General features: G+C 50.8%; 1 protein-coding gene across 2 annotated transcripts in view; it reads right to left on the bottom strand.

The window, feature by feature from the left end:
* Positions 1–10,477: 10,477 nt before the first annotated feature.
* Psd4 (pleckstrin and Sec7 domain containing 4) overlaps positions 10,478–27,893 on the bottom strand; it is a 38,747-nt gene continuing 21,331 nt past the window's right edge. For both annotated transcript variants that reach the window (XM_057755522.1, XM_057755523.1), the window contains 16 exons: positions 25,513–26,547; positions 24,027–24,158; positions 23,683–23,791; positions 22,921–23,281; positions 19,380–19,556; positions 18,513–18,593; positions 18,274–18,386; positions 18,012–18,070; positions 17,748–17,837; positions 16,645–16,688; positions 16,108–16,268; positions 15,006–15,076; positions 14,560–14,723; positions 14,051–14,195; positions 13,648–13,791; positions 10,478–12,271 (listed from right to left, as the gene is read on the bottom strand). In XM_057755522.1, the coding sequence (XP_057611505.1) occupies positions 12,014–12,271; positions 13,648–13,791; positions 14,051–14,195; positions 14,560–14,723; positions 15,006–15,076; positions 16,108–16,268; positions 16,645–16,688; positions 17,748–17,837; positions 18,012–18,070; positions 18,274–18,386; positions 18,513–18,593; positions 19,380–19,556; positions 22,921–23,281; positions 23,683–23,791; positions 24,027–24,158; positions 25,513–26,436 (3,033 nt within the window). In that variant the 5' untranslated portion in view covers positions 26,437–26,547 and the 3' untranslated portion in view covers positions 10,478–12,013. The remainder of the gene's footprint in view (positions 12,272–13,647; positions 13,792–14,050; positions 14,196–14,559; positions 14,724–15,005; positions 15,077–16,107; positions 16,269–16,644; positions 16,689–17,747; positions 17,838–18,011; positions 18,071–18,273; positions 18,387–18,512; positions 18,594–19,379; positions 19,557–22,920; positions 23,282–23,682; positions 23,792–24,026; positions 24,159–25,512; positions 26,548–27,893) is intronic.

Genomic DNA, 27,893 nt, shown 5'->3' with positions numbered 1-27,893 from the left:
GTTTTATATACAAGTCATATTCTCATCCTCTTAATGTTTCTGATTCTGAACACTGGTCCCATTTTGCACTTGGGGAAAGTAAGATCGGCTTAAATAAGGTCATCAGCTGGTCCACAGAAGACCCGAGACTATGACCAAACCCCTTAGTAGAGGCCTAATATTCACTTTGTTGGATGGCCGTAGGAGTCTGGGCATGGCAGTACTTCTGAGAGATCTCACATGCCTTGGTGGGGAGGGTCAGAGGTTACTGGGTCAATTCCAGCTACTTGGCAGTAGCTCTGGAGAGAAGGCCCAGGGGGCAGCTGAAGGCACTGTGAGGATCTGTGGAGGCATGGCTGCGCCAGGCTAGTCTTTGATTCCCTTCTGCCCTTGGCCTCAGGTTCTCTGGCTACCTATTGGCAGTTACTCTCAGGCCTTTAGAATGAGAGAGCATTCCCTCTGTGGGGGAGCGGATTACTCCTTCATAATTACCTGCTGACATCAGAGTCCCAGCATCTCTGCCATTCTGGGGAAAGGTTCCTCCCTCCCCCAAGGACTCCCTGCCTTTTCTCTCCTCTTTCCCCTTGCACCTCTTTCCTCTCTTGCTGCTGGCGCTCTTCTGCTGAGTTCCAAGCAGTCATTTCTTTCCGCTTTGTGAAGGACCTTGGCATCTTCAGGGATGTGGATTCGTGAGGGAGATGAGCTTGGAGGTCCTGTGTAGGTTCAGAAAAATGCCAGGAGGCCTCCTCCTCCACCCGCTTCCTCTTCTCAGTGCTTTGACTCTCTGGGGCCCTCAGCAACCCTGACCTTGGGATGGATACTACCTGGGTGGCAGTCCCCTGTCCCTGGGGCTCTGGGCAAACTCACAGCATGGGTGCGCATGCTCAGTGCAGCAGCTCTGCTCCCCATAAACAGAGCTGGAGCACCTGGTTTTCCCTGGAGGAGGTAGCTTTCCCTTGGCAACCTCCTCGTCTCTTGAGCCACCGGGCCATGAAGCAGCTTCGGGAGATTTGGGGTGCAGGGAGGAGGTCCAGTGGAGGAGGAGCGAGAGCTCCTCCACATCTGTGCCCCGTGGCAGTGGGCCAGGCTGGGGAGTGAAGCCCTGCCTGCGGCTCTCCCAGGGAAATGTGATTTCCCTTGAGTGAAGCGGACTGTGCAGCGTGGAAATTGGCTCTTTTCTAAGCGAGCAGCCGCCATCGCTGCGAAGTCGGGGCGGGCTCAGCTCACAGGAGGCAGTGCTGGCCCCTGGAGTGAGCCGGGAGCAGCCATGTGCTGAGAACTCATTAGGGATAAATCAAACTAGTAACAGCATGAAGCCAACACCCTCCCCCTCATCACACTTCCCTTCCCACCCACCCTCTCCCCTCCCAGAGACCCCCTGCGCCCTCCTTTTCTTCCACAATGTTTCTCTCCCGCGGACCTCTCCCCGGAGCTAGGCCACCCTTCCTCAGTTCAAGCACCTTCCTCCCACCCTAGCCAGGACACCTTCCCATAACTAGCGTATCCTCCCACAAACAGGGCTTCCTCCCTCCCAGCCATTGCTCTCCCCAGTCAGCCTGAGGACCCTGACCCCACAGCCAAGGGTGCCCTTCCCACAGCCCCACCCTTTTCACATCCTCCCCAGTGTGTCTTCTCAGCTAAGACAACTTACCCCCTAGTTTCAGGAGCCTAAACGCGTGCGCGCGCGCGCACACACACACACACACACACACTCACACCCGGTGCCAAAACTCCAGGAACTGTTCTTAAATGAGAAAGTTGTTCATATAGCATTTTTGGTTTACCTTCTAGTTACTTTTTCAGTAGTGGCCAAGATACTGATCGGAAATGTCACTGACAACCGCAGGCCTCACTAAGAGCACAGACAGGACCAGCACCAAGGTGACTTTGCCCCATCCCTTTTGGCCCCCACCCCAACAGTCTTCCAGCGGCAGGGGACCCAGAACTGAGACCCCCAACTGTGGCAGCATTAGTTCCCCTCGTACTTGTACCCCTGGGGAGATGCAGCAACCCAGAAGACTTGCTGCAAGCCGGAAGAAATTATCCATAAAATGAATGAGCTTGAATAGGAAAAAAAAAACCCCTGCTTCCTGCCAAGGCAGACCAGAACCAGGAAGAAACCCGGATGGTGGGGTAGGGTAGCTGGGTGAGTGGCGGTTTGCGGGTACGGGAGAGAAGGTGTGGGCTTCTATTTCTGGAAGAGTAAGGAGTGTCCTAGGGTATTTACTGCAACGGGAGACCACTTCTGTCCTGAATTGCCCTCTGCCTGATGAGGGGACAGGATCTGCCTTGCATGTTATACCTGGGTGTCATGAGAACCCTGTAGCTATTGTTTCAAGATGAGGCCCTTGGTCTTCACTTAGTCTCCCCTGGCGAAAGGATGTTGCTAGAAGAGCCCAGGCACGGAGTGTAGGGTTGTGGCTGGCTCCTGTCCCCTCTGGCTGACAATATTTCTCAGTTCACGACTGTGAACCTTGTGACTTCCCTCAAAACAATATTGTCCTTGAACCTCTGTTGGTATTGCTATTAAATCTTGGAAGGGTTTCGCCTGGTCTTCTTAGGTAAGCAACCTCTTCCAAATCCCATCCATAAAGTAAACAGCGTATTTCCGTATCTGGTGCTTTGCTGTTTGTTGTTTGAGGGTCTTTTTGTCTATTTTGTTTTGTTTGTTGTTTTTTACTTTTTAAGACAAGGAGGGTCTCTTGACTTTCAACTTATTGTATAGCCTAGGGTGACCTTGAACTTTTGATCTTCCTGCCTCTACCTAGCTATCCATGTTTGGAATGTGGACTTTGGTTGGGGTGGCTGATGGTGCCCCACCTACACAGACTTGGGCTCTGGCTCAATTTGTGTAACTATAACCAGACTTCTAAAGGGCACTGGGCTGGGGCAGGAGCCAGGGTGCCCTGACTTGACATAGTCATTGCAAATGAGGATTCTGCTTTCCCTTCGTGTTAACTCCTCAGCGCACTCAGTCAGAAGTCTCCCACCAACCACGTGCTACGGAGCCATTCCTTCTCGTAAGCATAAGATGAAAACAAGATAAACCAAATAGGAATTATCACAATACACCCCCAAAAGAAGAAAAATCTTAGTGTTTAGAAATGGGATTTTTCCCGGGTGGTGGTGGCACACTCCCTTAATCCCAGCACTTGAGAGGCAGAGACAGGCTAATCTCTGAGTTCGAGGCCAGCCTGGTCTACAAGAGCTAGTTTCTGGATAGGTTCCAAAACTACAGAGAAATCCTGTCTCGAAAAAACAAAAAGCCAAACAAAACCAAAACCAAAATCAAGGAAGAAAGGAAGGAAGGAAGGAAGGAAGGAAGGAAGGAAGGAAGGAAGAAGGAACTAGACAGGAAAGTAATGAAATTCTCAAGAGAGAATACATATAGAATACAGAGCAGTTGAAAACCTCTCAGGCTGCTTCCAGGCCTCTGGCAAGGCTGGCCTTCTCCTGTAGGTGGCCAGCAGGACTGCCGCCTGCAAGCTCTCCCTGTCTATGACCCATAGAGGGATCAGGGGATCACCAGGCAAGGAACACTCATATTGTCCAATGCCAGGCTAAGGATGTAGCTTTACTGGAAAAATGCTTGCCCATCACAGAGGACTTCCTGGGCTCAATCTTTACTATCAGAAAAAAGAAAGCAATGTTACTCTCCTTTCCTAAATGCCCACCTGGCCATTTGAGCCATCCGTTTCCCTCTCTCTTTGGCTCTAGCTGGAAAGTCTGGCACTTGGGCCCTCGGTGCCTCTCAGACTTCTTTTTTTCCATGGTCTCCTCACCACACCTTTTCTCCCTTCCTGAGCTCGTCAGTCATCTCCCACTCCCCACTGGTCTCCTAGTCTCTCTTTATTTTCTCCAGTTACCTGGGCCTCTGGTCAGGGAAGGAGAGGGACAATACCGGACACGCAGGGACATCCTGTGCTGTGTTTGGTTTGCAGTCTGTGACTGCCCACCTCCCATTTCCCTACCCAGGTACAAGGACAAAGAAACACATCTGAGTTTCAGGACTCTTGGGGACGGTGCTGGTGACAGGGCCTTGCACACAAGCTCCACCTCCAGCCCCTCACCCCTCTCACAGTTGGAGGATGGAGGAAGGTTACTTAAAGCCTGGGAGACAGAGATTTGGAGAATTGCAGCCCCCAGATGCCCTGGGTGAGCGAGCAAAGGAGTTAGGGGAGGGGGAGCAGGTGCCTTCTCTCAGCAACCAGCCAGGAGGGGCTAAGTGGGGTGGGGGTGGCCAGACCCAGGCCAAGGCTTAGGACCCATCTGAGCATGTCGCCTACTAAGGAGGAGTAGAGGCGGGGGAGGGGAGGGCGGGGAGGTGAATAAATAATAGGAAATAAAACTTCATGAAGCAGAAAATAAAAGGCAGATTATACAGATGTGGCAATTTGAAGGATCATTGCCTCTGTCCTCTTTTTAACTGCTGCATCTGGAGTTTTGAAGGCAGCTTATCCGCTCCCTCCCTCTGCCAGGTCCCTGCCTGGCTGGAGGCCCCCCCAGGGCCAAGGCACGTAGAGGGACAGGAACCTCAAACACCTCTGTAGGGGTGGCCTTTCCTAGGAAATGTGCAACTGCCCAGCCTTGAGCAAGCTGGCCGGGCCGGTTCAGTGTGGGAGAGGCTAGGCGGGTTGTCTGCAGGTGAAGCACTCAGCCAGGTGTAGGGGAGAAGGTAGCTTTTGTGAGTTGAGCATGTGCGAGGATTAGGTAGGCTATGGCACATACGGGGACAGGTGGGGTTGACAGGCCAGACCTGGATGGTCAGAAGCAGGATGAGAATGTGTAGTTGGCACTAGGAAGAAACCTCCGGCAAAGAGGGAGTTTGGAAGCCTGAGACAGTCTATGCCGTTCCATCCCTCTTTTCATCTAAATTCATTTGTTAAGCCTTAATTTGACACTGTGCCAGGTGCTATATAAACAGACATGGTCTCTGACTTTAAGGAATTTCCCAACTGAGACACACACACACACATACACACACTGATGCTTTGTCTATTTTATTTTAAATATTAATGTATTTCCCACCTTGTTCCCGGGAGGATTTGGGACAGCTCACAGGAAATGCAAGTAAGACATTATTAGATAGGTATAAAAAGACATTGAGACCATGGAAAATACCACACGGGTAGGAAAGGGAACTCTGAGTGGTAGCAGAGCTGGTTAAGACTCCAGCTGTGGCATGAAAAGGTGACCATTGTCACATCGTTGACTCTCATTCTGTGTTCTGAGTCTCAGAAGAAACATTATTTTCCCTTAGCACCTGGGGCGCTAAAGGAATTGATTTACCTTGCCCCTGATAAAAGAGAAGTAAGTAAGGGTGAGTCCCTCAAAGATTCTGCGGCTAACTCAGGACCAGTTCCCCACAGGACTGCCCAGGGCAGCATCCATCAGGGACAGCCAACATGGACAATCCCAGACCCAGAGATTAAGCAAAGACAGTCTCGATGCCCTCTGTCCTGTCCATCAGCACTGGGACATAGTTCCCGTGAGTTCTGGAGCACAGATGTAGGAGACGTACAAGGCCAGGGTCTTGAGGGAGATATTAGTAGGTGAAGTTAGTTCCAAGCTAAATCCCACCTAAGGTGAGGGTGGAGATTGAATATAGGGAGGAAGAGGGGCAAGGACACATGGGCAGGACATTCTGCAGACTTCAAATGAGGGAGGAATATCTCCTCTGCTCAACCCTGTCTTAGGTCCCTGATGGAAGGAAACAAAGAGGTCAGTGAGGCAAAGAGTCACTGGGTAAAATATGTTTGGGTCTCAAGGTATTGTCTTTCAGAGCAGGGGAAGAACTCTCTCTCCTTAGTACGGGGAGTCATAAATCTTGGGGAGATGACGCTTAGTCAAATTGTGGGTGTAATAAGTGACATCTGTGTAGTATTTGCCAGGTGTGAAATTCAGATGAGAAATATGGGCTAAAGGTTCCATTTAGAGACTTGTCTCTGAAGTTCTTCTGAAAGTCCTGAGTCAGCCAATGTGGACCTCTGAGGGTACAGGCACCTTGGAGAAAGCTGTGTTTAAAGAACAAACAGAAAGGATGCTGGAAGCATAAAAAAAGGACCATACAAGGAAGAAGAAGCCCCAGGAATAATAATAATAATTATTATTAGGTTTTTTGAGACAGGGTTACTCTGTGTAACAGCCTTGGCTGTCCTGGAACTTACTCTCATATACCAGGCTGGCCTCGAACTCACAAAGATCCGTCTATATCTGCCTCGTGAGTGCTGGGATTAAAGGCCTGCACTGAGGAAACATTTTTTATTAGATGTGTTTTCTTTTGAGCCTAGATATCAGATCCAGTTTTTTTTCTTAAAAGGCTGCATTCCTCTTGGAGCGGAGCGATGAGAGCAGGGTGGGGGACACAGAGCAAAGAAGAGGAAAAGATAAACTGAAAAGTTCCTGCACCCCATAAGCCTTTCCTCTGAGGCAGCAATCCAAATCAGATCAAATCAAACCGAATAAAAAAGCTCAGGTTTAACACTCCCGGATGATTTTATAGCTCCCCTCCCCATCAAGAGACTGGACACACACACACACACACACACACACACACACACACACACACGGAACTACTACATCTGTTTTCTCGGGACAGTTTAAATGCCCTGTGGGAGCGGTCTTGAGCATCTCTGGGGGTGGGGGTCATCCTTGGTGAGCTTTCTGAGATGCAACGGGGTTTGGAGAGAGATCGGGGAGGGGGTTTTGGGGTGGAACTTCCACCAGAACATTCCAGACTCTTTGGGTATATGGAAACCAGGGGCTGGGGTGAAGCTTCCACCCAAACATAAAAAAAGGGAATAATTTTATTTCAGAATAACTGTAGGAGACCCAAGGAAAGCTTCATGGAAGGAGTACCATGTTGGTTCGAGCTGGCTTTGCCCCATCATACATTCCTCCTAATTTGTGCTTTCAGAGCTCAGAGCACCTTAGTATCTGGTACCAGCCCCCGACTTTCAGGTGATACTGGCCTCACTCACACCACCTCCCAAAATGGAATTGATTTAAATGATTGACTCAAGTATGGACCCAAGGCAGCTAGACTCGGGGGTCTGAGATGGACTCTTCCGGGAAGAGGATAAGTCTCATCTGTTAGATTTGCGCTAATGGGAGCTATGAGGGCCCTCCTGGTACCCCGAGGGTTGCTCCCACTTCAAGATCAGGATCTGGAGCCCCAGAGGAATAAGAGAGAAGCTTCATCCATGTTCCAAACATGGACAGATGCTGCTAAAGCCTATTTGAGTCCAAATTCATTACTTAGAACCTCTGGGCAGAGGGGGAGTCAAGTGCAGAGGCCCAGCTTTAAACAAGATGGTTGTTTGGAGACAGGACTTAAGCCAAAGCCCAGGAAAGCAGGAGGACTTCATATGAAGCTAATAGTTAACCTGGAAGGCTTTCCTTCCAGGCATTGTCTGAGGTGTTTATGTGCATATTTCCACTCCCTCCTCTGTGAGGTAAGTGGTGTTATTATCCCTGTTTTGTGGAGAAGCAAACAGAAATATGAGAGGCAGAATAACTGGCCCATGGTCACACAGCTAAAAAACAAAACAAAACAAAAAACAAAAACAGAAACAAAACAAAAATCCCCATGCTGTTGGGATTCAAACTGAGGCAGTCTGACTGTGGGACTTCAGTGCAAGTCATGCAGATCATGTGGCCAATGGGGTCAGAGGTTGTTTGGTGTGAGTTTGGATGAAATCTGACATGACAATGTATTTAATGACTGAAGATCATCAGAGGTCTTCATGGGTGTTTCAGAGAGGGCTGGGGTTAGGGAAGGAAGGAAGGAAGGGAGGGAGGGAGGGAGGGAGGGAGGATGGATGGAAGATAGGAAGAAAGGAAAGATGGAAGGAAGGATGGAAAGGACACAAGGAAGGAAGGAGAAGAGCCAGGTAGAAATGGGAGTCAGGCAAGGAGGGAGCAGCTAGTAAAACCCAGCCATCTTGGGAGTTCATCACAGACAGAAGGAAAACCAGTGTCAGCCACAGGAAGCAGCAGAGTCCAAAGAAGGTTTTTGATGTCCTCGTCCTATTGGTGATATTGGAAGGCACCCGCCAGGCAAGACAATTGGACAGGTAGGAAGTGGGCCTCCTGAAGGAGGGAGAAAAGTCCACGCCCGCCTTGTAACCACAGCATTCCAGAACCGTTCTTTCTTCAGAGGAGAAAACAAGAAGAGAGCAGCTAAGTGGGCGAGCCTGTAAGATGGCAAGGTACACTGGCGGCCAAACCAGCTGGAGGAAACGGTGTTATCAGGGAGCAACGTATGCCGGTCATTAGGAAAACTGGCCTAGGGTGGATTGGGAAGGCTGGGTTGTTCCAAGACTTTAGGCTATTGTCTTTACGTTTTACCCTTTTAAAATTTTGAAATAATTTAGATACACATAAAAGTTGCAAAAGCAGGACCATGGTTTGGCCCCCATCGGCCTCACTAATTCATCTCATCTTTGTTCTGTTTTGCTTGAGACAAGCAAAGCCCAGGTTAACCTGGAACTTATTATGTGGCCCATAAATTTACTATGTAGCTGGCCTGGAACTCATGGTAATTCTACATCAGCCTCTCAAGCACTGGGATTATGGGTATAAACCACCACCCCTGGCTTATTCCTCGGAAAGCAAGCCATGCGCTAGCATTCCTCTGCTTAAACACTGCTCTGCACAAAAGCCATATATCTTGGCTATGTTCAAGCCCTTCTGATCCAGACTCAGTGCCCCCAACCCCATTTCCCTTGCTCCTTTTATTCTGACTTTCTACCTTAATTCTCACACAGTCCCCTTGTCGCTAGTGTACAAGACATTGAACCCCTAAAAGGAGAGGACCCAGGCCTTGGGCTACAGTGATTTTTTTTTTTTTTTTTTTTGGTTTTTCAAGACAGGGTTTCTCTGTGGCTTTGGAGCCTGTCCTGGAACTAGCTCTGTAGACCAGGCTGGTCTCGAACTCATAGAGATCCGCCTGCCTCTGCCTCCCGAGTGCTGGGATTAAAGGCGTGCGCCACCATCGCCCGGCAATTTTTTTTTTTTTTAAATATTCCATGGTGCCTGACAGCAAATGAATGTCCCTTACAGAAAGCTCTCAGAGCAGAGACCCAAGAACCAGGAAGAGGCTCCGTCAGGCATCACCCTGGGCTGTACAGTAGTCCCAGGACCCCAGGGATTGAGCTCCCTTAGATGGAAGAAGGGCTGGAGTCCAACATGACCCCATGGAAGCTGTATTTATCACTAGGAGCCCCCACCTATCCCCTTCTTCCTAGAGAAGACCCACACAGTGCATAGGTGGGAGGTAGACCTGCAGGTGGGGCTCACTCAGTTCTCACTGTCTCTGGCAATCAGGCACAGCCTTCGGGGAGCCCTTGGCTGCATCCATAAAGCTGCAGAACGTCTTCCTCTTTGTCTACAGAAAGATACCAGCACCTCAAGCCTTTGCCTGGGATAGGTTTCCCCAGATCGTGGGAGGCGGGGCTCAGACCACTGTAAGTTTGAAGACGTGCGAAATTCTGGTTAATGTGATGGCCCAAAGCTAACTTCCTTCTTAGTAAGCAGGGCCCTTTAGCGAAGCACCTGGCCTGCCCAAAGACTGGCCGGTGCATGCTTGCCCTCCAGTGGCCACATGTTAGAGTTGCAGCCCAACCATCGCGTCTCCAACTCTGCTGACTCTCCAGGTTGACGTGCCTAGGTTGGACTGCCCAGCATCATTGACCTCGTGAAGCCAGGCAGCTCCAAACGCACCAAATGAAATGGATGTTCTGCTCAAGCAAAGGAGTGTTGAAGCGTCACACATGACGTGGACAGGCCTTTACTTTGTATTCTGGTGTTAGATATCAGGACGAGTGTCTAATGAGGTCAAAGAACTCACTCACACCCACTTAGCTTGTAAACATCAACCCTGGGCCATGCCGTACCTACCCGTGGTAAGTTTTCTTCTCATCACAATGAGAGAGTTGCACTCTCATGTGGCTGTTACCTCTGCTAGATCTCAGAGTTGCCCTAGAAAGCTCCAAACATGTATGTACATCCACCTGACAGGTCTACTGAGTCAAAGATCTCTGGTTGTGAGGCAGGAATAAGAATAGACGCTTCTCCAGAAAGATAAAGTGTCTCTTAATACTGAGAGCTGGGAACCAGTGGGCAAGATTGCCAGTTCACGAGGTCAGGGACATTGTGCTCATTTCAAATCCCCTAGCACTGGCCAAGTGAGGTGTCCCATAGCATCTGTAAAATGAAAAACACTGAGTGGATGAAAATGTTTCTGAAGGGCTGGAGAGATGGCTCAGAGGTTAAGAGCACGGACTGCTCTTCCGGAGGTCCTGAGTTCAATTCCCAGCAACCACATGGTGGCTCATAACCATCTATAACGAGATCTGGTGCCCTCTTCTGGCCTGCAGGCATGGAGGCTGAACACTGTGTACATAATAAATAAATAAATCTAAAAAAAAAAAAGAAAAAAAAAAAGAAAATGTTTCTGAACTTCAGTAGGTTTCAGTTGTGTGACTGGGGCATACACATGAACACACAGAACATTCTATATACATACACAAACATATCATAGAGGGGCAAAGGAAGATGCAGCGTGCCACACCGCAGGTAGCCCTGGCTACCTAACTCCCCCTTTCCTCACACACTTACACACATGTTTCTTTGGTAGGCTCTATTTATTGCACACCCATTGGGTGCATGGGCCAGGGACTCCCCCGCCATGGCCCTAAAGACCAGCCCCACTTTGTGGAGCTCCAAGCCCTCAGAGTGGTGACAAGCATTATCAGAAGGGAGGACGTGTGGCCCAGCAGGAAGGCAGGAGAGGTAACATGTCAGTGGAAGGGTAGGCAGCAGAGGCCCCCAGTTGGCCAGAAACCTCTCTGCACACATGGCTGAACAGAGACAATGGTAGTTGCTCCCTGAGCCCAGTCTCCCCCCTTACAGGCACAGCCCTAAGTCCCTGAGTCTTCAGTACCTCCTCTAGAGAGCAGGCATACCTGGGAAGAAGCCAAAACAAAGTATAAGGGGATTTCCTAAGGCAAGGCAGCAAATTCCTGGGAGCTGCCCTGGGAAGGAGAAAAGAGGTCCAGACACCCTCAGGAATGCAGCCTTGAGGCATCGAGGGTGGGCTTTGGGGGGGGGGCGGTGAGGGCTGCAGAAGGCAGTGCCCCAAGTCTGGCCGAGAACCCAGGTCTCTGGTCTCCACTTTCACCACCAGGCAGACTCCCAAGGGGCACTGCCACCACCCTTTCACCTCCTCACCCTCCCCAGTGGTCTACACTTGAAGAACCACACTCATTGCTCTCAGGAAACAAAGGCTCCTTGTTCTGAGAGCTCTACTCAGAGCTCCAGAGGCCCCCACTCCTCCTGAGTGGCCTGACACAGGCCACAAGCTCGGCTCTGTTGATTAACAATCGGGCTTGCAGTCTTCTCCTCTGCCCTGGAGGCACTGGCTGATTGGAGAATAAAGCAGCTGGAAGATCAGAGGCCTGAAGCCCCACAGCCCCCCTGAGCTTTTAACCTGCAGGGGCCTCTGTCAGAAGGCTGCCCTCTAGTGGACAGTGATGGAGTAACGCTTCTCCCGGGGTCACAAGACCAAGATGTCCGGCCCTATACTCTAGGAACCCTCCTCTGCCAGGTGGCCTAATTCTAAAACAAGACTGTTTTGGTGATGTGATCATCCTGGCTAGACCGCCTCAAGCTACCTCCCAGAAACCCAGGCCCATATGTGCCCAGGAGATGAACCTGCTCTGTGTTTTAGGGGATGGAGCACACAGGTGACAAATTCTGCAAGTGGAGATGCGTCTTCACACATGCAACCTTCCTCTCGAATGGTGGTCAGAGATGGGGTGAGAGAGGAGCTGCCATGGGGGAGACGGCAAGCAAGTACGGCAGGATTAAGAAAGTTCTCGAGAGCCAGAAAATGGAGGACGCAGGGAAATGAGCCCCATCCTTCATCACAGAAGGGACGATGCCTCATCCCTCACGACGGTCCTGGAAATGTAAGGCTTCATCTCAGGTCTACCCCAGAGCAGGGATCAGAGTCCGTGAGCTGGCAACGGCGTCACAACTGATGGCGGTTTCTCTTGGGAATGATCTTCCGGTAGGTCCTGCGCTCTGAGATATTGCGTTTCACCTTGGCTGTGGTGGGCGCCTCATCCTGGTGCAGGGAGGGGCTGGAGTGGGACTTCTTCAGGCTGGGCTTGGGCTCCGGAGTGCCTTCCGCTTCCCTCCGGAGCTGATCTTCCCACAGAGCCAGGTCTCCCAGAGGAAAGTGCAGGCGGGACACCAGAAGCTGCACATAGGTCTCATATCGGGTTTTCTGTAACACACGGCCAGATCATTTTAGAACAATCAGGGCTCCTAAGCGAAGCTCCCAGGTGTTTGCAGCTATGGGGGTAGGGTGATGCCCTAATAGTTCTGTACTATTAAGCATCTATATGGAATGAGCCTACTGGGGTCTAACCACACTTCTGAACGACAGGCAATTGTGGAACATGATGCAGGCAGTTCTATCCGCTAATATATATATATATATATATTTTTGGTTTTTCGACACAAGGTTTCTCTGTGACTTTGGAGCCTGTCCTGGAACTAGCTCTTGTAGATCAGGTTGGTCTTGAACTCACAGAGATCCGCCTGCCTCTGTCTCCCAAGTGCTGGGATTAAAGGCGTGTGCCACCACCGCCCAGCTTATCCGCTAATACTCTTAAGGCCTCTGGGACTATTATCTTTAAATCTAGAATATCATTCCCAGTTCACAACTCCACTGGACCCTGCCCTGGGAAGTTAGCTGGGTGTGAATTATTTTCACGTGGTTTATAAAGGATGAATTGGTCAATAGATACAGGATCCAGATGTATAGATGGGTTGTGATAGCAACAAGCTGGGTTCTTACCTCACCCAAAGACCTCTGGGAAGTGGGGCAGTCATCACCGTGAAAACAACCAATAAGACAAAGGGCTGGAAAGCTAGAGAGGGAGTGGGCTACACAATGGCCTGGTGAGAACGAGCAGGAAACTTATTGATGATGCCCCTTCCTGGTCTCCAGCCTCCAGATGTCTGGCTCACTCTTTTCCCACATTGTGCCTTGCCAGCCCTTCCTTTCTGGTGGGTCTCCACCCTGATAAGGGTCTTTAATGCCTCTGAAGCTGGTACTCGGCATTAGGGTCCCGGAGTGTGCGCAGATACAAGGTCATGGCAGAACTGGCATGGACGTCAGTGGGGAGACTAGAATTAATACACTCAACTCCGACAGAGACCACGCATGAAGCACACATGTGACTGGAGGGTGTACATGAACAGACCCGGACACATTTAATCTGTCCATACGTCAGTTTCCACATCTATAAAATGAGACTTGTAGACTATCTTATACTATTGTTACCTATCCCAGAATAGTTGAGATAATCCAGGTAGGCAATCAAAGCATTAGGTAGGTAACAGGAGGAATAATTCGGCCATATAGTTTTTCCTTCATCTTAGGAAAAGCTGAATATACCCCTTAGAGGATCAAGACTCCTATAAGTGCTCTTGGGACGAAAGGTAAAGGGTCCTTAGTGCTCACAGATCCCACTCGCTTGGCGTCCACCCCTGCATGCTGTGTTCCTGGTTCTGAGACAGAGGCAGCCAGGAGAGGGCGGCAGAGAACCCAGCCAACCGGCGGACTGACCACCAAGCAGACACTAAGCTGCTCACCTCGTGTTCCAGATACTCCTTCCGCAAGCGGTACTCCTCCAGCTCGCGGCCTCGGCCCCGCCGTTCGGGCAGGTTCCTTTGCAAATCCAACAGGTCGTCAGAGGCAGCATCCAGGCAGTTCTCGTGGGATCGATGCTGCTCCTCCTGGGAGAGGAAGGTGAAGGAGAAGCTGACCTGTCTTCCTCCTCCTCGCTGCTCCCTGCCTCGCTCGAACTTCTGATTCAGGTTGTGCAGCCTCTCTCCTCCCCACCCCTGCATTCCTGGTCACAGGGTGCAGAGTGCTCCCCACCACCCCAATCTGTCCCGTGTCTAGTGCTCTGCTTGGACCACCGCCTCCCCCTGCTGGACGACTGTTCAGCCTCTTCCCCTCCCCGCACCCTTGGCTAGTTAGGGGAGGCAGTACCAAGGAGCTCTGGGCGGGGCTCATGGGTAGGATGGGCCTCACGAATCTACGCTGGGAGCCCACTGCGGCTGGAAAAGGGGGTGCCGAGTGTGTGGCGGCGGCCAGGTTGATGCGTGCAATCCAGGAAGCCATTTCCTTGGCAGTGCTGCAGGCAAAAGGAGTAGTGTGTCCCCAAGGGTTCCCCAGGCCCATCATCTGCCCTCCCACGCCTTATACCTCTGTTGCCTCCCCAAACCAGAAACATAACTTTAGTGGGGGTGAGGAGTAGGGGGTGACTGAATTTTATCCGCCAGAGGAAAATCCAGGATGGTAATAAAGTTTATATCAAACGTCAAAAACAATCTCGGGTGGCATTCTAGAATCTTCTGTTAGCATACAAGGAGAGGAGCCAGCTGTTCTCACACATTCTATTGCATCCCCAGCACAGAACTTTCAAGTTTCCTGGTTAAGGTAGTCAGGGTCGGGACCACTTAGGCCTCGCCACTTTCCTCCCGCTCTAGGGAACTCACGGAGCCTGGAAGAGGTAGAGACGCCAGTCTGCAGTCCGAAGCTGGAAGACATGTGGCCTCTTGGTATAGTGGGTAGCGGGGCTGGCTAGCGAGTGGTGCACTCCCACGGGCTCATCCACGAGATGTCCCACCAAACTCTGCCCATCCAGCCAGGGGCCCTCTCCCTGCCACCAGACACGGGGGCTCAGTGACGAGGTTATTGGCAGCGCTCCCCCTCCCAATTCCTGACCTCTCTTGACCCCATTAGCTGGATTCTAAAGAGTGCTGTAACAACCGGCATGCATCCAGAATGATGACCTCCGATTAGCTTTCCCTCCTGCCTCCGTAACTAGCATCCTAAGCAACCATTCCCAGTCTACAAAGTGCTTTTCCGTCCCTCGTCCCTCTTCCCTGTCTTCTTCACCCCAGCCCTGGGAAGCCAATAATCCGCACAGGTGACTCCCTACCTTCAGGAAGTAGAGAACCATCCCTTTCAGTAAGGTGTGAAACATCTTCCAGCCTCGCTTGCCCCATGGCGCTGTCCCAAGAAGAGACACAAGGGTGGGTGGTGGCTTTACATCCAGATTCAATACAAGTCTGCACAGAGTCCTGGCACCCCCCCCCCCCGCCCCCAGAACACCTCCAGTCCCTCACAAGGAGGCACAGGAACACGGAGCACACAAACAAGATGAAACGTACAATCAGAATAGATATCGAAAGACTCCGCACAGAGATGAAGCCAGAGGACCACAGACATATAAACAGATGTTCATGAAGACTCTCTCTCCCCAAACCCCAGGTTCTCAGGAACGAACAATTCTTCCTGGCATCTTCCTACAAAGTGTGATGTGTTTGCCCGAATAGGGAGCACCAGGAAACCCTTTGAGCACCAATCCCCCTTTCTCTCTCTTCCTAATTTTCTCATCCTGGCCTGGTAGGGCAAAACCTATTCTAAACTACTTGGCCAGAGGGAGGACTGATTTCCTGAGATCATCTGTGAGAGCCCCACCCAGACAGTGTTAGCCACCATGCAGTGTTTAATCTGTGGTTCTATTACAGCGATCTCTGCTCTGGTCAGGCAGCTGCCCTGCTCAAGAGCTTTCTGCTGTCCTGAGATTGAGCCCCAAATGTCAAGTATGGCAGATTTTGTCCCTGCCTTATATCCGTTCTGAGTGGATTCTGCAATGTTCTCTGCTGTGTAAGGGATGTACTCAGACAATGTAAAACTCCAAACCCTCTTATCTTACAAGGTTTCATTTAGTTGCTACCATTTGCCAGAAGCTCCCTTATGCCTGTCCCTGCAGCTAGTTCTCAGAACGCCTCTCCCTCCCTTTGCCCCCGTACTCAACACAGCCCCCCTTCCACCTTCACTCGAGACACTAACGTGCTTGTCCAGTCTTCGCCTTACCACAGGGGTGCTGGGACCTGGGACTAGCCAGACCTAGTTTAGCTCAGCATTCAGGAAAGAAACACAGGTTGCCCATTCTTCTTTGCATCACAGCACAGAGCACAGTCCCCACGTAGAGCGCTCCCTGTGAACACCCTCGTACCCAGGCAGCAGACACTCACTCTTCTTGCCGTCAGCATCATGATGCATCTTCCGAGCCAGGAAGCCTTGCTTATAAGTGGGCACTGTGGGGTCCTGAGCCATCTGGAGGAAGGGGTTGCTTATCTTGCCGACTGAGGGAGAGGGCTGATCCTTCTCAGGTCTGGCTGCATCCCCTTCATCTCTAGATGGCAGAGAATCAGGGTGGGAATGCTGGTGGGATAGGTACCCTCTGCCTCTTGGGGACTCGGCAACACCATCTCTACTGGGGAGAAACATCACCAGAACCTCTTCAAGAAAAATCTCATCGAAGACCGATCAACCTATCAACTCCTGAAAACACTGCCGTACCTACCCCTCACCAGCTCTGGCTTCTCCAGGATTACCCAAGCTCCTCTGCCCTCTCCCAAACTGGCCCAGCGCCCTGCCTCTGGCATCGCCCACTCAGAAGGAGGACTGTGTAGGCCCCTGACCTTCTCCAGTTCTCAGGTGGGCAACAGTGAGTAGACCAGAGGCAGGGATGAAAGGCAGGAAGCAGAGGGAAAGGAACTCTCACTTACACAGCCCATTCGAGCTTCTCACTTCGGATAGACCAGTAGAGGGCCTGGAATAGAAGCATATAGGTGAGAGGAGGGTCTATGGTACCTACATATGTTTTGTTGGCAGACATTTGTGGGAGTATGTACTACCCATCATATTTGGCCTTCTCCTGAGCAGGCAAACATTCACGATCCATTTATCCATCCATCCATCCATCCATCCATCCATCCATCCACCCATCCATCCCTGTGCTGGATACTGGAGACATAAAGATATCAAAGTAGCCAAGACTCTTCCCTGCACAAACTTATTACATTCTAAAGTAGTACTTTGAGAGAGAACATGATTCCCTCACCCACATACTGTCCTGTCCAGGGGTACCTGGCAGAGGAGGAACGTGGCTGAACAGTACTCACACAGTACGTATTTGGTAAATGGATGAATGAATGCTGGGTTAGAACTTTGAAGTAATGCATCTTGCTTGCTTCTATAGCCCTTGTTCCTGGCAAGGTGCTTGGGCCACAGGAAATGTTCAGTAACATTTGATCAGCAAGTAGATGAAAGAGCCAGGGGTCCAGTTGCTCAGGAAGCATGAGAGCCAGGGATAGAGCATGACATTTGACAGCTTTCATTTCATCTTGATATTGACATTGGGAGATGGTCATTTCTCCCAGAAGCAACTTGAGTTGACCAAGGGGCATTCTGCTCAAGAGTAGGACTCAAACCAAGAACACCCAGCTCCCCAACCTGAGGTCAGGGTTTTCCTTACAGGGAACTTCGTGTCTCATGCATCCATTTAATACATTAGTACTTATCAGACTTTAAAGGGGGTAACGATTCCCTGAGAACGTAACAAGACATTTTCAGGTGCATAGAGTGTGGTTCTGTAGGTCTAGGGATGTCACATTGTACAGCCAACAAGTCAGTCCCAAGATACCACTGATACTACCAGACAGGGACACACACACACACACACACACACACACACACACACACACACACCTTGTCCTCATAAGGACCCTTTATTCAAGCCATGTCTGAGCTCTACTTTCCTCTTGGAACTAGAGTTCCAGGCTGCAGACAGAGAAGACAGGGAGGGTCCTGGTCTTGGAAGGAGCCTTACCTTCAGCAGCTCCTTGGGGAAGTTCCTGCCATCCTGCAGCCCACTCAGGTTGTTTATGAATTCCTGGCAGCTCATGCTCTTTCCAATGTTCTGTGGCCACGGAGAAGAGGGAGAGTTTGAACATCCCACCCTGATAGAATAGACCCTAGGTGGCCACTGGGGGAACTCCAGGGCCTGTGCAGGCATATTCCCAGCCTCTGGTCCATTTTTCCTTTCTCACCATGCCATAGCCCCCTTCTAGGTGTTCTCCCACTCGCTCCTTACCTGTCCATGCAGGTCTGTGTTAAGGAGCATGACAGCACAGGTCAAGGTATGTATAGAATCTGTCCCCGAGAGATCAAGTACAGAGCTCATTAGAATCCGGACTTGTGTGGCTTCTGCCCACACTAAGGGCGCCTCCCTCCATTTCTCTATAGCCCCAACACACTCCCAGAAGCTATTGCCCAACGAACCCCGAGTAAACACAGGCTATTTTGATGCCACCCCCAAAGTCCTTCTGCCCCACCCTCGGACCCACCCTCCATACCTACTGAGGGGAAGGTTCCAGGATTGCAGTAATGGAAGCGTTTGGAAAACTGGTAGAGAATCCTTTCCCGTTCCTGAGTCTCTCCACTGAGCACCAGGGCCTGGAGGAACCCCCTGCCCAGGAAAACCAGGATTAAGCAGAGCCACATCCCCCCAGGAGCTTGGAACCACTGCCCTGCAGCTGTCCCTAACCACCCACACACCCAAGTCCTGCCTCCTCAAAGGGCCAGGAGGCCTTACCGGAGGGCTCGGTCCAGGTTCTGTCCTTCGAACTGGAAGAAGGATAAGTACGCCTCAGCCACGGCCCTGCTGAAGTCATTGCTATAGAGGGCAATGGAAATAAAGATGGTGCTGGGGATCTGGTGAGGGAGAATTGTCTGTATTCTGTCAATCATGTTTTAAATAAATGCTGATTGGCCAGTCAGGAAGTATAGGTGGGTCAACCAGAAAGGAAGTAGAGGTGGGGCGATGAGAACAGGAGAATTCTGGGAAGGAGAATGCCCATTCTTCCCAGTTCTGCCCAGACCACCGAAGAAGCAGGATGCGACCTGCCCCGCTGAGAAAGGTACTGAACCATGTGGCTAACATAGATAAGGATAATGGGCTAATATAAGTGACAAGAGCTAATAAGAAGTCTGAGCTAATGGGCCAATCAGTTTATCACTAATGCAGACTCTCTGTGTAATTTCTTTGGGGCTTACCGGCTATGGGAACTGGGCAGGACAGAAACCCCAACAAAGCAGGCCCTCATGTTACAGGGATCAGGCTGAGCTGCAGGTACAGAGGGGACCAAGGGTGGCAAGAGCTAAATGAGAGAAAGGTATAACCAGGCTAGGTGTCCGGTCCCAAGAAAGTAGTCAGTGGCTAGCCTGATCCCGCTACTTGAATCAGTGTTGCGACAGGCTATGTGGGGTCTGGGATGGGCAGGGGGAGGAGTCAGGATGGAGATAAAGGGGTGAGAGGTAGTGATGGTAGTGATAAGGCTGGGGGGAGTAAACAAAGGTGATATTGGTCAGGGAAGGGGAAGAGAGAGATGGTCAGTGGAGGAAGCCTATGGGTAGCTCCCTCCTGTTACTGCCTTACCCTTGTGTCTCAAAAGCTCCTTACTTCTTGCGTAGGTGGGCAGCCACTTCAGACTTCCGGAAACCATCCAGGTGATAGAGACGCAAGGCTAGGTCCCAGGCCTCCTTGTCATTTCTGATGTTATTAGCCAACTTGGCTCCAGATGATGGCCTCCAGCCTTTCTCTGGAGACTGAGCTTGGGGCATGGGGCTCTCAGGAATCCTAGAAAAATCCATTGGTGTCCTCAGACTCACACTTGTGCTGACGTGCATGCTAAGTGTCCTCCAAGGACATAGGAAGGAGTGGCCAGAGCTCAGGGTTAGAACTATGATGCCTGGGCCTTGAACGGTGGGTTCTGGAGAAGTTGAACCCAGGTCCTCAGCATGAAGAGACTGAGTGGTCAAAGTTGGGCTGGGCTGGGCTGGACAAGGAGATCTTGGAGAAGAGGTAGTAAAAAAGACCCAGGGGACTAGAGCCAAGCTGGTGCCACACTTGCTCAGGTTAAGCCACAAAGATGTTTCAAGCTTATCTCATCTTGAGTGGTAGGTCCTTTAAGGACCTCAGTGGTGTGTTGAGGTAGTGTCCTGGCTAGTTTTATATCAACTAGAGTCATCTGAAAGGAGGGAGCCTCAGCTGAGAAAATGCCTCTGTAAGATCAGTTACAAGGCATTTTCTTAATCAGTGATTGATGGGGGAGAGCCCACCACCATGATGGGTGGTACCATCCCTGGGCTGGTGGTCCTGGGTTCTGTAAGAAAGCAGGCTGAATATAGCCACGGAAGCAAGCCAGTAAGCAGCTCCCCTCCTCGGCATCAGCTCCTGTCTCTAGGATCCTGCCCTGTTTGGGTTCCTGTCCTGACTTCCTTCGTGATGAATAGTGCTGTGGAAGCGTGGGCCAAATCAACCCCTTCCTCCCCAGATTTGTTTGGTCATGGTGTTTCTTTGCAGCTTTAGGAGCCCTCCTTGACAGGTAGGATTACTTCCTTATCTGCAGCCATCCTCATGCCTCTACGCCCCAGCCTCAGCCCCATACCCAACTCTAGAGCCCCAGTTGGACCTAAGGTGTGAGGATCATGTTGAGAACAGGGAATCTGGCTTTAGGAATGGCAAAAAACTGGAGGAGTCAGAGGAGGTTTCTGAGGTACCCTTTCCCTGCCTGACAGCTTTTACCATATGAATGGCTGGAGACCTGTAGAACAGGCATAAACAGACCCAGACAAGTCACATCATAGCGAACACCTGAAACTAAGAATCTCAATCCCAGCCCTACCTCATGCCTGTTCCCCTGAAACCTTACAACCAGATGTCTGGTGTTGTATGCATTTACATATTCGTTATCTGGATTTCCAACTAGAGAGTAGAACAGGTAGGGCTAACCTGGAAACAGTCACTGAGACATGGATGATCACTGGAATTCACCCAGCAGCCTCCTCCACACCAACGTGCGGGTCAGTGAGTGGGTGCTTCGCTGGTAACTCCCTGCTTCCTAAGCCTCCTCAACGTCCCACCCCTCGGTAATAAACACAACATAAATACATCAGGAGCATAAATACAGGTGAAATTCAAAGCACCAGGATTTCATGAAGTCCATGAAAGCAGCGCTAGAAGGTCTGTAGGAGTCAAAAGGAGAACCAGCGACGGTGGGGAGGGGCAACCCCACTGAGCCGCTGAAGATGAAGAAATAAGAATAGCTAGGCACTCATCACATCTAGAGAGGATCATCTGGATAACCAGTCAAGGAAGCCCCAAAATATGATTTAACAAGCAACTTAGTCAATAGTATTGTTGTTAAGACTCTGTCTAGATAGGAAGGTGTGTTGGGGGAACACTTTATAATGTGGAACTGTGTACTTTAAATCAGCAAATCATATGCAATATGAGTTACAGCTCCATAAAGCTATAGTTTAAAACCGTCTTCATGTTCTTACCATGAAAAGTCAAGTATAAAAGAGTGAGGCCAGGGAAATCAGAATTCCTAATGTTAAACAGGATACTAATTTTATTTATACTGTGTCTGGTATCTTCTACCCAGGTAAAGTCCAAGTTATTCCTGTTTTTTCCTTCATTTTCTCTGGAAGGTTGTCATTTTAGATGAACTGTCTTGCTTTGGCCTGGGGTGAGATTTGCTTTCATCTTTGGTACAATGAACCCCTCTTTTCAGATTTCAAGTCTTCCATGGTTACCCAGCCTCCAAGAGGCTCCAGGGCAACAAGGCTTCCAGAGTCACAAAAAAAGGATGGTTTTTTGATTGTGACACCAATTGACAATACTATTGCTACCACCCAAGGGTCCTGAAACAGGAGCAGGGGCCACCCTGTAGTTGCCACACTATTGGGTTCATGGTCTGAGCCCCAACTGGCTTCTCTTAGTCTCTTTAACATGGCCCCTACCCTTTTCCTATCTAGACTCAGAGGGGCTGAACGCCTAGAAGCAGCGTTCTAGGGAGTCACCTAGGCTTCTTTGTGGACTTGTTCCTACCTATAGCTGCAGTTCTGAAGTTACACCATTCCTGCTGTGGGCTCCGAGACATAGTCTCCCAGTCCCAGTCCAGAGTCCCCTTGCTGAGATGCCAGGCAGCACCTGGGCCTAGACACGTTAGTGAAGTTCCCCCCATTAACACCAAGTTCACAAACAGCCTTTAATCCCTACTCACTAGCTCGTACCCACAATCCTCCAAGCCTTTACAGGGCTTCAGTCAGGGTCTCCAGACTTCCTCCCTTCATCCTTTCCTGGTGTCGGGATGGGGACACTGGATTCTGCTTCTGTATGTTTAAGTCTTGACTCTCTGTAACTCTCGGCTTTATACATCCCAGTAATTCTGAAAGTGTGCTCATGTAATCCGATATAATCCATGGACTGAAGTAAGCATTAGCACATTCAATTCAAAGTGTATTTTTCATGCTACACTCAAACCAGGGCATTCTTTTTTTTTTTTTTCAGAGTAAACAATGATGCCGTTTATTTAAAATGTTTACTCCAAGAAATATATATATATATATATATAAAATAAGACAATTAACAGCACTAAACCAGGCACCTTCAACCAAATCACACCATCCTCGCTTGTTCCCTTCCTGCTACCCTCTCATCGGTGACTGGAAGACTTCAGGAGTCCATGGGCGGCCAGAGTGGCTCCCGCCCAGGACTTCCCACTGTCCCTGTTCTAAAGGTGTTTCCCAGTGGAAAAGCTCAGGTGGACACTTTAGCCTAAAGGAAGGGGTTGTGGCTGGACTCAAGGAACTCTCCCCAGAAGGTACTTTCTGCTCAGCCCCCACCCCCGCACTACCCGGGAGTTGACTGCTGGCTATGGTTTGCTCCCTGGAAGATGAGCCCAGCTCAGCTCAGGGCTATTGCATCCGCAGCCCTCTTGGTGACCACACAACTCCAGGACAGAGGAGCAGACACTGAGCAGCACTAGCCATAGAGCAGGGAAGGCTCAGGCGGCACGTGGAGGCGAGGGGTGGTGTCTGGGGTGACCAGGACAAAGCAGGTTTTGAGGGAGCACAGCCACTGAAGAAGCTGTAAACCAGGGCATTCTTATCACAAGACAAGGAAGGGCCCAGGAGTCAGCTAGCCTGAGACTCACCCTTCTGTAGAAGTCAAGTGAACATGGTTGCAGACAGCTGAGGCTTCCTCAGTCTTGGCTGGATCTTCACACTCTGCCTCCTGCCTTAGGTTTGGGGTCTCCTCAGTCGCCTCTATCTTCAGGGAACTTAACTCGGACTCATCCTCCTCCAGGAGCAAAGAGGGTGAAGTATCCTGTGGCCACTCGGAGCTATGGAGCTGGACTTGTGGACTGTCCTCCTGGGAAGCCAGGGGGCAGGGTCTGGGGCCAGGGCCTCTGCCCTCAGATTCTGGGCAGCTGGGCTCCAGTGAAGAAGGTTGGCTCCCCCAATGGGCCAAAGTGCAGGGTATGGGCTCCTGGAAGCAGCCAGCATCCTTCTCACCTAAGGAGTAGCAGGAATAAGGATGCTCAGGGCTGGAGGCAGGAGAACAGTTGGCCGCTGCCTCCAGACCTCCTTCCCTTGGGTACCTCCCTGGAACTGGGCAGGATGTCTCCCTGTCTATCTGGTGGCAGCTCCCAGGACTCCAGCCCCCAGACACCTCAGGATTCAGGACTTTTACTGAGCCAGTAAGACCCAGACAAGAGAAATTCTGTGTCTTATGTATAGCTCATCATTCTATCAGTATTGGAAAGCTCATTTTATTTATGAAGGCATAGAAGAGTTCATCTTAAGTATGTCTGGCTCCGACACGGTCTAATGAGTCCAACAAGGACTTTGTCTCCACTCTGAATTCCAAAGCACCCCCACCTCTCAGTTTCCCAGATCCCCACACTAGATCTCACCTCCGTTCTGGGAGATAAGAGGTTCCTGGGGCCAGGAAGGATCTTCTGTCTGCTGGTCCTTAAATATGGGCGGAGCCATATCCCAGAGGCTCTGGGGTGTCTGTGAGCCCTGGGAATCAAGGGGAAATGAATAGAGAAGAATGGGAAGAGCTGGAATGAACGATGTCAAGACTGCATGGAAACCCCTCCCTTCTCCCAAAGCCTATGGACAACACTGGGGGTTCTCATTTCAGAAGAGGAACTGTGGATGGGGAGAGGCACCATGCCATAGGAGCCTTGGAAAGCAGAGTGGTAAGGGTTCTTCACTGATGGAGAAGGTAAGGCATACAGGGGAAGAGACCTACCCAAGGCTGCGTAGGACACATGGTGATGGCAGGTCTAGGGTCAAATCCAAAGTTATCTGATTCCTGGATCAATTTGTGGTTCGCGGAGGGTGCCTTAGGTGAGCCAGGGCTAAGGCCATCTTCCAGAGAAGTCTGAAAGAAGGAACATTCGATTTGCCCACAAAATTGTTCCAGGCCCTTCCCCATTCCCTCACCTTTCCTCCTCATAAGTTGCCTAGATGGCTCCACGTGTGGCTGCTCCCACCCCAGATGAGGTGTGTCACAGGAAGGATGATGGCCAGCCTCACCTGGGCAGGGTTCCCAGGCTTCCCACTAAAGACCTAGAGCCTTGGAAGGAGGTCCTGGGACAAGGCCTCGCTGATCGCCACTGTTCTTTGGGAGTGGTGAGATTAGAAGGTTACAGCCTTCTCTGCCATCTTAAGTTCCCCTTATCTATAAAGCAGAGAATTCTGGGAAAACTGTCCCCTGCTGGCCTCCTATAGCTTGTGACAAACCCTGATTGAAATCAAGGCTCCTGATTGATATCAAGGCTTCTATGTCATTGTCACGAGGGCCTGATCTACTGACCCTGCCCAACAGGAAAATGAAGGTTTCTGAGCTTAAGTAACAAGAAAATCTCTCAAAAGAGAGGACAAGTCTCCTGACGTAGACAGCTCTCTGTTTGGGGACAAAGGTCTTCTTAGGCAGCTCTGTGACAGCTGGAGATGCCTGGGAGCTAGGAGGGAGGATCCCAGAAAGGCTTGGAACACCATGAAGGGAGGTGTTGCCTGTTCTCTAAGCCAGTCATCTAGTCTTAGCTCCTTGAAGCCGGTAACACGGAGACTCCTGGAGTTAACAGCTTCTGTGTTCCAAACGACATTATTGTACTGATAAAAATCTCTCACCATTCTGAAGTCTACGTGAGTTGATCTTTGTGTGTGAGAGGATGTATGTGTGTCTATGTCTGTGTGTCTGTGTATCTGTGTTGTACAGAGGGACATAGTTCTGTGTTCTCTCCTCTCTCTCTCTCTCTCTCTCTCTCTCTCTCTCTCTCTCTCTCTCTCTCTCTCTCTCTCTCTGTGCTTTCAGGTGAGCATGCCCAACATGCAGGAGACAGAGGTTGATGCTAGTGTCCTCCTCTGTTGCATTCTACCTTATTTTTAGATAGAGTATCTCTTATTAAACCCGGGGCTTGCCATTTTGGCTAGACCAGCTGGCCTTTGAGATCCTGGAATCCCCCTGCCTCCACACTTTTCCCTCCGGTTCTGGGTTATAGGTATAGGTGTGCATTGCTACACCCAGCTTTTACATAGGTTCTCAGGTCCGTGAACTTTACCACTGAGCCGTCTCTCCAACTGCGTCCACACAAGTCAGTTTGATGTTCTCTCACCCTAGATCGCCCCAAACTCTACCTTCTGAACAGTGTCCTGGGCTTGAGCCCCCTGAGGAAGGCCCTCCTTGCCGTATCCCCAGCACAGCCCTCAACTGGCTTCCTCCGCCAACTTACCTCACGCTCCAGATCAGGAGGTACTGTGGGAGCCCCTTCAATGGATCCTAAGGCCAAGCAGGGGTGCAGCTTATAGGAAGGCACAGGGAATGGAGGGGTGGCACACCCACTATGATCAGCGGAGTTGCTCCCCAAATCCAGCTCACTTTCTGGCCTCCAGAGCCCTGTGCCTTCTTGGAGTGAAGAATCCAGGGCCTGAGGGCTATGAGACTTCATCTCTGGGTGGGAATCTGGGTACCCCCAGGAAAAGCATTCTCCTTCAGTACTGGTGTCTGACTCAGGGCTCTCCAGGAAGAGGGGATTGTCAAAGAAGATGCTGTCCTCCTCAGCACCCCACTCTGGGGAGGAGCCTGGCATCTGCCCCCTCGGGCAGGCCTGGTTCTCCTCCTCAGGCTCATCGCCGTCATCTCCAGAGTCTTCATCCTCCTTGGGCTGGCTGGGGCTCAGGCCCGCATCCCCAAGGAAGTCCTTAGAAGGTGGGGGGATGCAGCACCTCAGTTCCGCTCTGAGTCCTTCTGTTTTCTCCAGCTCCTCCTCCAAGTCCAGAACACACATCTGGGCCTGCAGGATGCCAGCCCAGAACACCACCTGTGCGGATGAGCTCTGGTTCTGCTGCGGGCTCTCCAAAGAGCAGCTGTCCCCCGTCGGCTGCGGTGATGCTGGCGTCTGCCTGGCCTCCCCCTGGAAAGAGTAACTTCCCAGGCGAGTAGGCTCCGCATCAGAGCTACCGAGATGAACATCATGCCTGGTAGATTCTTGGGGGTCAAAGGGCCAGGAGTGTTCCTGGCAAGGCTCGGAGGGGCCTGGATGGCCACGTATTTCATTTGGACATATCTCTGGGTCGGGCTGTAGGTTGTCTTCCAGGCGCATGTTGAGAAATTCCCTGGGCCTGGGGTGATCTGAGGGTCTATTGTCACCCATCATCCAGAGAGCAAAAGCTGAGTCGAAGCCCTTGGTAGTGTCTGTTTTCACAATCCCATTTCATGAATTAGCAGGTGCACAAGCCACGGTGGGAACTGGAAACCCACATCCAGCCTGTAAATGCCCAAAGGGAGCATAGATTAGAGAAGGACCACAATCCACACAAGACCTGTGTCCAAAGTGCTAGACATGTCCAGAAACCATGCCCAGGGCTTCTGCTAAGGGATACTCCCCTCTCCGTCCTTCCATGGGAAAGGGGGTACCAGATGTGCCCGGTGACCTCACAACTTCAAACTGGCATCAGAATGGCGCTTATTCTAAAGACACTCATCTCTTGGTTGAAGGGGTCCCTGTATGGCTCAGCACGCAAAGAATGCAAGGTCAGCTCAGGTCTTTCTCTTGGGAGCTGGATCAGAGAAGGCAGAGATGGGTAGGTGGAACAGAAACAGCTAGAACACCTCAGGGCACCAAGAGAGCAGAAGAAAGCCAAAAAGATTTGGAAGCCAGAGCGAGCATGAGTCAGACATACACTATGGCAAGCGGCAAGGAGCAGCAGGCCCCAAGCCAGCAAAGCCACGCCTGCCTACCTTCTCAGAGTACGGGTTCTGTTTGTGGGCCTGCGCCATTGATAAGGCCAGCTCCTTGATGGCTTCCTAATGTGCTGTGTGCAACTTAAGGCAGAAGTAGCTAAGGGGTTCCTCACTCACTCAGCCTCATGAAGGAGAAGCTCCAGCCCCTCTGCCCCCACCAAAGAGCACAGTGCTTGTTTCCTAAAGGGGAGAGTCTCGACTTCCAGAGAGGGTGAGACCAGAAAGCAATGGCCATGTGTGCTCAGGCTTCAATGAGAAGCGAGCTTTCTGGTCCATCGCTCCCTCTGGCAGTTGAGGTGGGTCCCTCAGCAGATCCTCAAAGGAACATAAGGAATGTTGCTGAGAAGGAATCTCCACCATCTCCACCAGTGTGAGATGCACGGTTACATGGCTGGCTACCAGAGTGGCCCCGATTCCTCTTAGTGACGGGCTTGTTTTAATCCGCTGGATGCTGAAACTCATAATTTGGGACCTGCTTCCCTCTTGTGTTGTCCTCAGGAAGTGCAGAACTAAGTACACAGATGTGTGACATGTGTTTCCAGTGTTAAACACCGCCCCCCCCCCGCTTCATCAAATGTTTCTTTAATTTCCTTCTGTCTTACTTTCTTCATACATAATTCCTTCTGTCTTACTTTCTTCAAACATAATTCTATCTCAAAAGACTGTAGGTGTGCCTGAAAACTGTACTGGTGCACGTAGGGAAACAGAAAATAAAGGAACACGTGAGACGCGTCCCCAATCTCCAGCCATCGCTGACTCCCATACAGCCAGGAATGACAGCCCCTTCTATGCTCCCAGTTAGCTGTGCCTATGCTTGCTTGCCATCCATGTAACCTGACACCTGGAAGACACACCTGCTGCCTCCCCATC

This window comes from Chionomys nivalis, chromosome 22 (assembly GCF_950005125.1).
Source record: "Chionomys nivalis chromosome 22, mChiNiv1.1, whole genome shotgun sequence".
Taxonomy (NCBI): Eukaryota; Metazoa; Chordata; class Mammalia; order Rodentia; family Cricetidae; genus Chionomys; species Chionomys nivalis.
This window is presented reverse-complemented; position numbering and strand designations above follow the sequence as displayed.